Here is a 12,612-nt window from a genome sequence, read left to right as displayed (position 1 = left end):
ATAGTCCTCGATTACCAAGCTTGAGTGACTTACAACCGGGAAGGTGCCCTGCCTTTCAACACCTGCTGCCCGTTCCCTCTGCACTGTGCACAGCTGCTTGGTTGCGCACTATCTCTTCCTGAACATCGTTCAGTACTTCACTGCCTAACACCTCCGGAAAGTCATCCAAATCACGTTCCCACTGGCTGTGATCGAGAGGAGCTCCGATGTTACCCAACCATCTACTTCCTTCGAATTGAATGTGGGGCAAGGCGGTCGTGCTCAATTCTGTTTCCGTATCTCTAGACTTGCGGTCGAAGTTGCGTAGGTTGAGGACGACGCGGTTCACAAGCAAGCTCGGTAATCTATAAAAACACGAAGTGACTATAAGCAAAGTATCAACAATAAAAATAAGAATCAAAGACCGACACCACGAAGTATGGCGTTATGGTGATCACGAACGACGCAGAGCCTATCTGGTCACGAGATAAAAGGAAGCTGCAGACTTTCAGGAGATGAGGATAATTTGGAACTCACTTCAGGATTGATGAACGATGCCTTGATAAACAACGTGGTCAAAGATGGAGCTACTTTGTTGAACAAGAAAAGTTGCAACGAACCACAGCCATTCCAGCCTGCATACCCGCGAGTACGAAGACGGCACTATCCATCGGTGCGGATCCTCAGGCATGATACAAGGTATATCTTGTAAAATACGCACGTATAGTAATACATTCCTGTGATCCAGTATAGGTACTTAGTTGATATGTCATTGATGCTAGTGGGCGAATAATACTAGTGGGCGAATAATACTGACCATCACGTAGAAGGACCTGAGAGAGGCTCCGTTCATTGCCTGTGAGTCTCCGCATTCCAGTTGTGTAATTGGCGGTTTTCTTCACCGTGAGTACGATCACGTAGGTATCGAATGCGATTTGCGATAGTGAAATTGCCAACTGAGCTATTGGTGAGTTAGTCAATCTCGACATCGACCGAATTTATCAGGCGTACAGCTGGTGTAGAGGTGACCCGGTTTCAGTCATCTGAAGGTAATGTGACGATGCGGAACTCACGTACCGTGTTTGAAAAGTTGGATTGAGATACTCAAAATTGCATGCACGCAGGGTCCTCATCACTGAGTCTGCTGAAGGATTGTATTTCCGAAGGGAATACTGCTGGAAAACAATACGGAGATGTGGGTACCAGAGTATGCCACGTTGGTGCTAGGTCCCAGAGCCTACCCATATGTCGAGAAACAACCTCGGAAACATCAATATACCGGCGCCAATGGCTACACTCTTGCTCTGCCCGTGTATAGCATACACTCTGACAGTGAACAAAACTGCATGATTTGCGGGATAGAGAGCATGAGTACAAGAGTCTAGGGACCTGCTAGCAATACAAGTTACCCACGATTCGTCGCTGTAATCGAAAATGTCTGGAAAATACCGTCGGCAACGTTCAAGGCAGGGCACCTGCGCATGCGCGGTCGAAAATGGTCAGTAGTGCCAACGACCGCGATATATGATGGAGTACATACGACAAGCCCAGAGAAGAATCATACCCCGGGGACGCTACCATGATACCAGTGACCAACGAGATGAAGAGTGAATATCGGTTGAGCAGAAACAGAAGCGTGGGCGCGGTCAGGCGACTTGACCAGATAGCTCTGACCTCCATGGGAAAGGTCTGCAGAAAATCTAATACAAATAATGCTTCAATCCAGTCAGAACATTGTGATGTTGAGTGGTGACCGTGGACTATCGACTTACCACAGCCGGATACCATAGTAAAACTGGTAATCAAGCTAGATTGTTAACAGTCTTGAGTAAACCATCGCGTGCATGACAAGCAAAATGTCCTCACCTAAGTTGTTGAGACCGATAAGACTCCGGCATGATGGCAAGCGGAGGAGGGAACTACGGAGTGAACAACAATTCCAGCGACCTTCTCTTAAGTAGTAGAGCTATATCGGGCATGTTCTCGAGATATCGGGCTCATGACCGCGCTTTGGAAGACGATGTTCATCAGTGACAGTATCCCCGTATACGCTGTTGGGGGTTATCAGAAGGTTGCATATCAAACATAACTGCATAAGGTGCTTCAGAGCTGCAAACATCGCGTTTCATTACCCAAAGCGGGAAAAGAGGTGATATGTCAGAATATTGAACATGGAAAGCCGCGCTTTTACACAGCATATGACGATTGTAGTCGAATGCTTTTTACTTCGGAGCACCAATCACGGCATTCGACGTAGAAGATATCGGTGAAACATGCTTTGAAGTGGAATAGATAAAGCTACACGCCACCATAGCGGGAGAAGGTCCACCTTGGTAAACTCCTTGTAAACCCTTGATGCAGCGGCATGGAAAATTTATTGCGACTCACAGCACATCGGAGCCTCTTCAAGTCCGGGACGGTTTTGAAGTTAAAGTTGGTCTCAAGCTAGTGGTGAGAGCACCGACGACCATAGAGATCCGGCATTGGAGAATAGGACCGCTCGGCCTGGTAAAGCCGTGCAGAGCGGGATGGTCAAGGATATTGCTGCCGATGTGAACATGTTTGGACAGCTTCAGGCTATCGTACCCCATTTGCTACATACTCCAGGAATGGTATATATCCTAGGAGCCTCGGGCAGACATCTGACGCTTCTCCATGAATTGCAGTCGCTACAGGACCACTTCACTGAAATATACCGGATCTTGGTGTGAATTGTCCGGAATGACCTGGAGCACTGTGCTCGAGAAAGAACGAGGAAGGAAGTTGGCTTTCTGGATGAGAAATTGCCCTACTGATATAAGAGAAAGCGCCGGACGAAGTATGGAGAGCCATATCGTGGCTTTGTAGCCCAGTCAGTCCAAATGACTACACAATTTCCGCAGGGACTACCCGGATGCTTTTTGGCGTCCGTAAGTGTGCATAATAGCTAGAGAACGTCGAATTATCGTTAGTGTAGGGAACGGAGCCCATACATATCACTCACCACCAGTATCAACCAATTCTATGCGCTTCCTACTACTGCTTGGTCTACCTCATGTAGAGTGTCCTCATTCCCAAGTCCCTCTTCTTCTGGAACAACATCTAGACCCAAGTCCCAGTCGGTGTAGTCAAGGGGCGCTCCCATGTTTCCCACCCACCGGTTAGACGTGAATGCTAAAATCGAGTCCAACACCGTAGTACCGGAACGCGATTCGGCGCCGTCACATTCAGCGTCGAAGTTACGTAGGTTGAGGACGAGGCGGTTCACAAGTATCATTGGAAGTCTAAGGTTGGTCACTTATTAGAACGGGATTCACCCACCACAAGGAAGATGAGAAACCGACACGACGAAGTACGGTGTTATAGTGACCACAAATGATGCGGATCCTATCTGTTGACGGTCAATACATCAGGATCCTATGCCGACATCTTGGAGAGACTTACTTCGGGGTTAATGAAGGAGGCCTGCATGCCCAGTTTTGTCAGAACGATGGACACTGGACGATAGGCGATAGGCGAGAACTCACTACGACCATACCAGCCTGTACACCTGCGAGGACAAAGGCGGCACTAGAAGCCGAGTCAGATTCGTCATTACAGTATATGATGAGATTCAAGAGACGCACACAAAGTAGAGTAAACCTGAATGTAGAAGAGAAAATTAGCACGTCTGCGCAGTTGATGTCATTGAGTGATGGGGACCCACCGTCACGCAAAAGGAGCTGAGAGATGCTCTTTTGGCTGAGTCGTCGCATTCCCATCGCATGGTCTGCGGTTTTTCTGACCGTAAGAACGATCATATAGGTATCGAAGGCCATTTGTGACACCGAAATTGCCAACTGAGCTATAGAAGAAGTCAGCAGAACAGCGCACTCTCGATGCTTCTTAAACTTACATCTAACGGGACAAGCCTCTCGCCTTAATTAAGCTTTGAGATGCGAGTAAGGGCCACATACCGTGATTGAAAAGCGGGACTGCGATATCCAAAATTACACGCTCGTAAAATCTTCTGGCCATCTACTGGTGGTACATATTCTGTCATAGAATATTGCTAAGAAAAGCAAAGGAAAATGTGAGCGTACAGTACGATACACTCAGATTCAGCTAAGCCCCAGACGCACCCATATATCAAGGAATAGTCTCGGAAACATCAAGAGACCGGCAATTGCGAGCACACTCCTGCTTTGAGCGTATATGGCGTACACTCTGAGAGTAAACAATACTGCATGATTGGAATGGCATACTCGATCAGAACAGAAGCCTTCCCGCCAGCCACAGAACACTAAACAAGGGACTGACTGTTCGTTGCAGTGATAGAGAAGGTCTGGAAGACACCTTCGGCAACGTTCAACGCAGAGCATCTAGATGACCAACCACTGTCAGCTGTGATGAGCGTCACCGTCATATAAACACATACGATATATGAACATGAGGGTTGGAACTTGGCGTCGCTATGACTAGACTAGTGGCTAACGAGCCGAAGAGGCCGTATCGATTCAAGAGAAAGAGAAGCGAGCTGAAGCTCAAGGGTTTGAACCAAATGGCCCTGACTTCCTTGGGGAAGGTTTGAATAAAGTCTAACGCAAATAACGCTGTATTCCGGTCAGAGAAAACAGTAAGAGTACGAGAAGATTTATGACTCACTACAGCCGGAAACCCTCGCGTAGCTAGTCACCAGGCTAGTCCGAAGCAGACATTGAGGAACGGAGTGATGGCACGTCGGCGAGAAAGTGAAGTAACACTCACTTGAGTACTTGGGCACGAACGGAGAGTGACATGATTGAATCTGGGGAGGGTGACCGAAGCAACTTCCTTCTTTTAAGTCTACACGGATACATTTATATGCGGAGCTTGTACACTCCAAATCTTGTTCGTTGCACACCTGGCTGATAAGATTGGAGCAAGAAGGTACACACGGGAATAGACAATCCAGCAGTATGTGCGGGAAGTCTAGTGGACCTAGATCATCCGCATCATGATAATGCTATGGAAGCGACTTCTCTCCTAGTTGTCCTTCCCAGCATGTCCTGTCTGGATCGTATTGCGAGCTTCATGCACCGTAAGGTTCTCGGCGAGGAGCACATGCCCCGCACAGGGAGCGCAGGAAGAGCACAACTGAGAATAACACTGCGGGAGAAGCGACGATATAAGCTTTGAGAACTCCAATTGGACAGGGTGAAAGACAAGACAGATTCTTGTAGCGCGAATGATAAGAACTAGGCGAGAACACTAATACTGCATACAGGTGAGGACTTCTTACACTGGTATGGAGAATAGTCTATTTATCATCGTTAAGAGCGAAAATTGTTCGTTCAAGGTCATCCCAAGTAAAGGCAGTGAAAACTCTGCACTGGGTAAAGTCAGAATACCTCGGCAATAGCCCACATGAGTGCAGAACGGATTTTGTGCTGTGCTGGGATCATGATGTGCGAGCCCATGGCGCTATAAGCCCAGCAATGAACGTGCCTGTCGTTCAATTGAACTTCCCTTCAGATACACGGAGTTTATGGGGAAAGGGAGTGTCCAGGAAGCGATGAAATGCATGGAATTTAGAACGACTAAGGGAGAAGAAGGACGATGCTATAATGGGATAATTGCCCAGAACTTCCGGGGCAATGTGACGTACCCGTGGTTACTCGAAATGAGCAACGGCTTCGCAGATCGCCTGCGATTTTCAGGCCTTAGACTGAACGCAGTGCGAGTGAATGTCGGATGAGTGGATTAGGAGAGGAAGAAAGAGATGGAGGCTGCAAGGCTCCGGCTTCCATGTTTCGGACTTCCAAGTTCATTCGGCGCTTGCCGTGCTCACTCGGGTGGCGCGGGTGGGTCCCCGACCGCGCCACAGTGTAAATGTCAATGTTCAGAATTTGTTCTTCGCATCCTAGTTTCCCGCATGACATGCAGGATGATAACCCGGGTATAGGTGACTTATCTCGGACCGCGTTAATATTTTCAGGCTTGGATGGTCCAAGGATCGCCAGATGTAGGAGCCCATCCATATAAGTACTTGACTTTGGGCAGCTGATTCTAACTAAAGTACACGAATAATACAAGAAACAAGAAGGTAGAGGATACATACAACAGCAAGAGCGGAGTTCAGATCTCTATAGTACGTGGGATGAAGGAAGTACTCCGCTTGGCGGACAAGCCACTCTACAGGGACAGCAGCCAAGGCCAAGAATCCGAAGCAAAGTTCACAAAGCATACGATAACGCTCAGCATCACCAAATAGAAAGTCTTCCCTAACCTCTCATCCTTCCCTCGCCCACTTCCATTGCTATTACTGCCATTAGTGGCCTGCAGCTCACCCCAAGGTGGTGTCGGAAAAGCTAAAATCGTCTCCTGGCTCCCCGTCAACTGAATCGTCTTGCCCCTCAACACCTCTCCCGTCGCATCTACCCCTACCCACAAATTATAGGTCCCCGGATACAAGATCCAATTTCCATTCTCATCCACACGCGATATCGAGCCCAACGTGACGTTCAACTCTGCTGTGGCCGTCCCGCCTGGCGTGATATGTGGCACCCTCGTATATCCAACGAGTTCCTGCAGGGGCGCAGGAGAAGGCCCAGAGGTAGAGTTGGCGAAGAGGAGTGCTACGTAGTCCGATGTGTAGTTGCTTCCGGTGTTGGTGACCAGGAGTGAGAACGTATCTAGAATCTCAGTATCCGCAAATCCGCCCGACTTATTGGCGGAAGAGACGATGTCCTGTATGTTATATGTCGTGGAAGAGCTGTCGGACCAAGCGAGGCGAAATGTGGTATAATGTATGCCGTACCCGAATGGATATATTGGGGCGCCTGTGTACCATTTGTATGTCCGTCCTGGAGAACCAGACGAGTTGGGGCGGATAGCCATGTCGGTCATGTCGATCTCGGAAACGTAAGAAGAGGGGTATTGTGTTACGGGCAGACGCCCTGAGGGGGATTGTTTTCCGGATATTATATCGACCAGAGCGGTCCCACCGCTTTGACCTGGGTATCCGGCCCATAGCAAGGCGTTGACCTTTATTAGGGGGACAAGATATCGTTTAGAGAATGTGTCTGACACGTAACAATGAAAGAGAGAACTTACAGTTGCATTAGCCTTGAGTGTGGAGTCATCGCACTGACCGCCACCCATCCTCACGACTACCAACGGTTTTCCGAGCTCGCCCAACTGGCCAATCAAATCGAGCTGACTCCCAGGCCACTCGATGCTCGTCCTATCCTGTCCCTCTGCCTCGATCGAGTTGTCGATCCCGCCCACAAACACTACCACATCGGCACCCTGAGCAGCTTCTAGTGCCTCCGAATACCCGCTGTTGTCGCTATTCGAGATACCCGTACCGAACGCGAATGTGACGTTATAACCTGCGGTCTCGAAGGCCTGCTGGGGACTAATAACGAAGGGAGCGATTCCGGCGTAGTTGCCTTGCAATGAAAGCGTGGCGTTGGCCATAGGACCAATGAGTGCGATGTTCTTCACATTGGTAGAGAGAGGAAGGAGGCCGTCGTTTTCGAGAAGAACGATGCCCTGGACAGCGGCGTTGTAGGCAAGGTCCTGAGAGGAGGGTGTATTGACGTTGGACCAGTCGAAGGAGCGATAGGGTTGTTGCTCCGCAGGGTCGAAATAGCCAAGTCTACAATTATCGAACTCAGTTAGATACACCTGCGACCACAGAAGGATACGTCGAGGACCTACCTGATGAGGGAACCGTACAGACGGATAAGGGCTGTTTGAATCTGCCCAGCCGTGATCAACCCCTCCACCACAGCAGTCCATAAATTCGGTGAATATACATCCCCACAGTCAAGATCTGTGCCAGCGTCCATGGCCACTGCAGTCGCATTCACCAACGTATCGGTGTACCCGTGCGGTTGGTAGATATTTTGCACCGCGCCACAATCACCGGTGATCCACCCTTCCCGCTCGCCTAAACCCCAAAAGTCCCGCACCAAATCTTTCAGAATATAGGAGCTTGCGCAGGACGGAACACCGTTCACCGCGTTATAAGAGCACATAGCGCTCGCGCCTTGTGCGTCCCTGAGACAGCCTTGGAATGAAGGGGTGTAAAACTCCGAAAGGTCCTGTGTGGTAACGACCGCGTTAAACCCGGTCCTGTCGTTCCCTTCCCAGTTCTCCACATCGTACGCGAGGACGTGCTTGCAGTTTGCCAGGACTTTGTAGTAGGGGTCTGGAGAGAGGCCACCCTGGAGTCCGACGACGTATTGGTAAACATACCGCGATAGGTGATAAGGATCTTCTCCAGGCGTTTCTTGACCACGTCCCCAGCGAGGATCTCTGAATGGATTGATGTTCGGAGTGAAGAAGGTGAGGCCGGCGTAGTTGAAGTTATTGAAGGCGCGGGCTTCGGTAGAGATGACGTCTGCGATAGACGCAATGAGTGAGTCGTTGAAGGTGGCGCCGAGGAGGATGGGTGCTGGGAAAGAGGTTGCGGATGTGAAGTTAGCGTCGGGTCCACTTCCCCAGTTCACGCCAGGACTACTCCCTACACCATGCTAGAGGACGTCCGCGTTAGTCAATTAAATTTCGCGTTTTCTTCGTCGCCGACGGAGACCTCACCAGTGCCTCGTTCCACCACTGATACGGTGGCAGACCTAACCGATCGACTCCCGGAGAACCGTTAACTGTATTGTTGACTAGGTCGGTGAGGTTAAACTCTTCTATAAGGGAAGTCGCCCTGTCCACAAAGTGTGCAGTGGTATTGCAGACGAGGTTATCTCGAAGAGGACCATTGACGCAGTCGGAGAAAGCGGAGGCGCCTTGTGCTACGGCGATGGCAGCAGCGCTTCCTAACCGTAGTGCCTTCTCGCTGGAAAACATGAAAGGTTCTTGGAGAAAAAAACCGTCCAGCGGGGGTTTGAGCTGGGTACAAAGAAAGATTGAGGCCCGCGTCAAGGTGAGGAGGAAAGCAGAAAGGAAAGTTACAAACTAGAGAAATAGACATGATGGGGATGTGGAACACGAGCTGATCGCTCGGCGTAGAAGGGGCTGTGAGTGGGCTGTTTCACTGATATCTCTCGAGGACGCCGATCCACTATGCCTTACAGCCCTGGGAAATACAAGCAAGAGCAACTAAATCCGGGGAATTATTGCGCTCTCGACCGCCTTTCGAGCGATCATGCCACGAACAAAGGGTCAAGGAACCGCAATGTCTCAGCCACGATGAGCAGGTCGAAGACAAATGGAGATGCTCTAGCCCCGAAAAGTGATTTTACGAGGCGCCCGAGCCCTTGAGAATGAGCGCTGCTAACAGTCGCAAGTTCGAGAAAGCAAATTTGACTAGGTGTTCATACCACTAATCGTCGACGACGGTCGACGTCAGGATGTGATGGTGGACGAAGAAGAAGCGGAGAAAAAACCCAGGGCCGCGGTTGAATAGCGGCCCGAGGGCGGGCCGCAAAAAGGGGCTGAGTGGCGACAACTGGTTGCCACACACATATTTGCTAGCAGTAAGTTCAGCACCGTCCTCTGTTAACACAAAGAAGAATGCATATATTTTACACAACTGCGCAAATAAAGCTAGTGGAGGATCTGATGATACATGCGCGTGTGTGTAGCGATAATAATTTATATCCTCATGTAAGTAGAACTTTCTGACTCTGGCCTTCGTAGTCGAGCGTGGATTCTCAGGTCAACTAACTGTCCCTGCAGAAAAGATCAGACTCTGTGAATACGCTAAGCAAAGATATACACAGGAATGGTCTCACATAAGCGAACGGTCTTGTCTCGGCTAGCCGTGGCAAGGAGGTCTCCTGCTTTGGAAAGAGCTATAGATTCGACTAAAAAAAAAGAGGACGGGATAGAATTCGTCAGATCAAGGAAGAAAGAGCAGTCACGAAACTGACGTACTAGCTTTGTCGTGTGCATGGAATGACTGATATAGCCTTCCATCCCGAGAATCCCATATCCGCACCGTACCATCAGTCGAACCCGACACGATCCACACTCCATTTTCAGAGATGACCAAGGATGTGACCTGGCACTACGACAACCAACTCTTCCGTCAGCACCTGAATGCATTGAAAAAATCCAGAAAATAGCCATGTGAAGAATAGATAAAACCACTGACCCCATCGTCCTCGAGCACCTTCGTGCATAACGCCCCCAATCCCTCCGCCCCAGCCCCCTGCCCCGGGTTTGATATGCTCTGCTTCGCAAGGACGCTCGCGACATTATCATTTCCCCATTTCCAAATCTTGATCGTCCCATCAAAACTCGAGCTCACTACGCCTGTCCCATCCCCCAAAAACACGATCCCACTGATCCAATCAGCGTGGGCCCTCGTCACTCTCTCTACCAACCTTCCCGTAACCGCGTTACAGAAACTGATACACCCATCCTCGCTGCCCACGGCGACCAACAGACCGTCATAAGAAACCGCAGAGCACCAGGCCGCTTGTGAGCCTGTCGACGTGAGTTGATCGTTCAGTGTCAAAGTGATGGGGTGGTCGATGTCGGAATAAATATCCCAGGCGCGGTATGAGGGCAGGGTGCTCCATATGCGTGCTGTGCGATCTAAAGATGTGGATACGAGCCGATTGGCGGAGGGGTAGAAATCGAGCGAAACGACCCAGTTGTTGTGGCTCTTGAGGATGCTCTGGATCCCTCGCCTAGTGACGTCCCATACCTTCGAAAAGAAACGTGATGAGCGCTCAAGATGCTGCGAACTGTAGCGCCACACTAAATGCTACCAACGTACCCGGATCTGTTTATCCTGCGATCCTGTGGCGAGATATCTTCCGTCAGGACTGAACCGCACGCGATACACGATCGACGTCGACTTCGCCTCCGACTCTGATTCGGATACTTGTCCCAAGTTCACGACTTGCTGCGTGAACTCGTCCCTGTCCGATAGCGGTGAACTCGCTGGGCCGACGATAGCGACATCGTTCGCCAAGATGGCTTGTTCGCTGAGCAGATCAGCACGTTCTGGGAGTAAGCGCCTGTATGGAACACCATGAGCAATCGGCGTGGTGTGATAGCGGGAAAATAGAAGAGAGAAAACCTGCAGCGGAACAGAACTCACCACATGGTATGGTCCCCTGGTCTTGGACCAGTGAAGAGATCGTAGAGTCGAGTACCGTGTTCGCTGCCTGTGGCGACGTATCGTCCGTTGTGCGAGATGTCTACCGAATATATTGTGCTGTGCGACACGAGAGGTTGAGCACTGAACAACACGGGGGCGTAAGTGTGGACGAAGCGCACGTACCTAGGATGCTCAAAGACCCGAAATAAACGGATGAGAAACTGCTCTAGCGGAATCTCATTATGGTCAGCAACGACACTAGCAACGGGCTCTCTTCCGTCTGCCGATTCGAGATCCGTGAAATCGGATTCAGAGCCCAATGAAGAATCTGAAATATGTTGCCAGTCTTCGCCGCACTCTGTCTCTGTCTTGATCGACGGACTCTGGTCTGTGAAGACACAAGCTGGTCAGTCAATATGCCATAGATAGAGCGGCATGGGGAGCGTATACGCAGGGGTGTACTGGCTGAGGAGACCGTACAATTTCTGGTGCGCGCGCCACACATTTAGCAAAAGCAACTCACCTCTGATCCCAGTACCCTCATGAACCCAGCTCCAACCACTACTCGACGACGCAGACGGTGAAGACATCGTTGACCGTTCGGCAATGAATCTGTCAGGACACGTACGCAACCAAATCGCAGGAGTCGTTCTGAGACCCTCGCAGGATGATGGGAGAGCGGAAAGAGTCAGGAGATGAAGATAGCATCAAGGTGCAGCCTGTGGCCACATCATTGCACTCCCTGCTATATATACCTCTCCTGCTGGTCTTGGTGATGGGCGGTGCGAGAATTGGGCTGTATGCACTCTGAGAAAGGGAGGGACTGCGACTGAGGAAATGAGCAAGCGCCCATACAGCAGTACCTATTGCTCAAAAGAAGCTCGGATCTCAGGCTCCTTGTACACAGACGCCTGTGGAGAGAATTCAGCAGAGTCAGAATACACCCAAGGAGATTCTTGTTTAGGGGCAAAACTGCGGTTATGAAGAACTGGGCAGCGCGGAATGCATCACGAGTATGCATCGAAGAGCAGCTCAAATAAGCACTTTGGGCCCGGGTATGATACGTTGAGAATAGACGGCTCGTTGTAAAGGGCTGCTCTCATAAATGGGTGTCTTGGGTGGACAGAGTAAGAGCGGATCAACCAACGTGTTTTCTGATGAGTCGGTTGGAAACTGGTCATAAGGAAAAGGCAACTTTGGAACCAACCATGGCTCACTCTGCAGGGCGCTTATCAATTGAGTGGCGAACTCGCCACCACGGAGTCTCTGCATCGGCGTCTCTTTGGATTCGACCCTAGCAAAATGGCTGATCAGCATTCCAAAGCCATGTCTGTGGACAAAAACATAACATCAAAAAAAAGTCGACGAACAAACCCGCAACCTAACTTAGCCTAGCAAAGAGACATCAATATCAGCGAGAGAGCGACGACAGAGGTGGAAGAACTTGCGAGAAACATCAAAAGGAGTGTGATGTGATGATGATAATAGATGACCGAATCGGTCACAAGTATTCGATAATCAATAAAAGGAGCGAGTGTTGGTAAGCTGCGGAGAGTGCAGCTGGGTAGATCAAAACAGAAGAACGAGGAAGAACGAGACAGAAAGCATTCCAAATGAGTTGA

The 12,612-nt window shown here is 50.0% G+C and overlaps 4 protein-coding genes across 4 annotated transcripts; all 4 read right to left on the bottom strand.

Annotated features, from left to right (window-relative positions):
* Positions 1 to 55: 55 nt before the first annotated feature.
* STEHIDRAFT_109094 (uncharacterized protein) lies at positions 56 to 1,877 on the bottom strand (the record flags this gene model as incomplete). Its single annotated transcript, XM_007301653.1, has 10 exons — positions 56 to 344; positions 442 to 455; positions 517 to 537; positions 600 to 642; positions 701 to 716; positions 797 to 940; positions 1,393 to 1,454; positions 1,520 to 1,679; positions 1,752 to 1,774; positions 1,846 to 1,877. 10 exons carry the CDS (start codon positions 1,875 to 1,877, stop codon positions 56 to 58), a joined length of 804 nt encoding a protein of 267 aa, XP_007301715.1.
* Positions 1,878 to 2,980: 1,103 nt separating this feature from the next.
* On the bottom strand, positions 2,981 to 4,736 carry STEHIDRAFT_109093 (uncharacterized protein; the record flags this gene model as incomplete). Its single annotated transcript, XM_007301652.1, has 12 exons — positions 2,981 to 3,255; positions 3,280 to 3,349; positions 3,403 to 3,423; positions 3,486 to 3,528; positions 3,585 to 3,600; positions 3,665 to 3,802; positions 3,915 to 3,975; positions 4,080 to 4,180; positions 4,258 to 4,319; positions 4,376 to 4,550; positions 4,603 to 4,637; positions 4,705 to 4,736. The coding sequence occupies 12 exons, from the start codon at positions 4,734 to 4,736 to the stop codon at positions 2,981 to 2,983; spliced, it is 1,029 nt and encodes a 342-aa protein (XP_007301714.1).
* Positions 4,737 to 6,273: 1,537 nt separating this feature from the next.
* Positions 6,274 to 8,784, bottom strand: STEHIDRAFT_182874 (uncharacterized protein; the record flags this gene model as incomplete). Its single annotated transcript, XM_007302198.1, has 4 exons — positions 6,274 to 6,963; positions 7,033 to 7,579; positions 7,642 to 8,459; positions 8,524 to 8,784. Coding segments are annotated over 4 exons (2,316 nt in total), but the record flags the coding sequence as incomplete, so codon positions are not given.
* An 855-nt stretch (positions 8,785 to 9,639) lies between these two features.
* STEHIDRAFT_93708 (WD40 repeat-like protein) lies at positions 9,640 to 11,591 on the bottom strand (the record flags this gene model as incomplete). Its single annotated transcript, XM_007301651.1, has 7 exons — positions 11,514 to 11,591; positions 11,174 to 11,378; positions 10,991 to 11,107; positions 10,664 to 10,907; positions 10,136 to 10,591; positions 9,814 to 9,940; positions 9,640 to 9,743 (listed from the first exon to the last, which is right to left on the bottom strand). The coding sequence occupies exons 1-7, from the start codon at positions 11,578 to 11,580 to the stop codon at positions 9,640 to 9,642; spliced, it is 1,320 nt and encodes a 439-aa protein (XP_007301713.1). The 5' UTR covers positions 11,581 to 11,591.
* Positions 11,592 to 12,612: the final 1,021 nt, after the last annotated feature.

This window comes from Stereum hirsutum, assembly GCF_000264905.1.
Source record: "Stereum hirsutum FP-91666 SS1 unplaced genomic scaffold STEHIscaffold_4, whole genome shotgun sequence".
In the NCBI taxonomy this organism is placed as follows: domain Eukaryota; kingdom Fungi; phylum Basidiomycota; class Agaricomycetes; order Russulales; family Stereaceae; genus Stereum; species Stereum hirsutum.
Note: the sequence above shows the minus strand (reverse complement) of the source record. Positions and strands in the feature narration are given on the sequence as shown.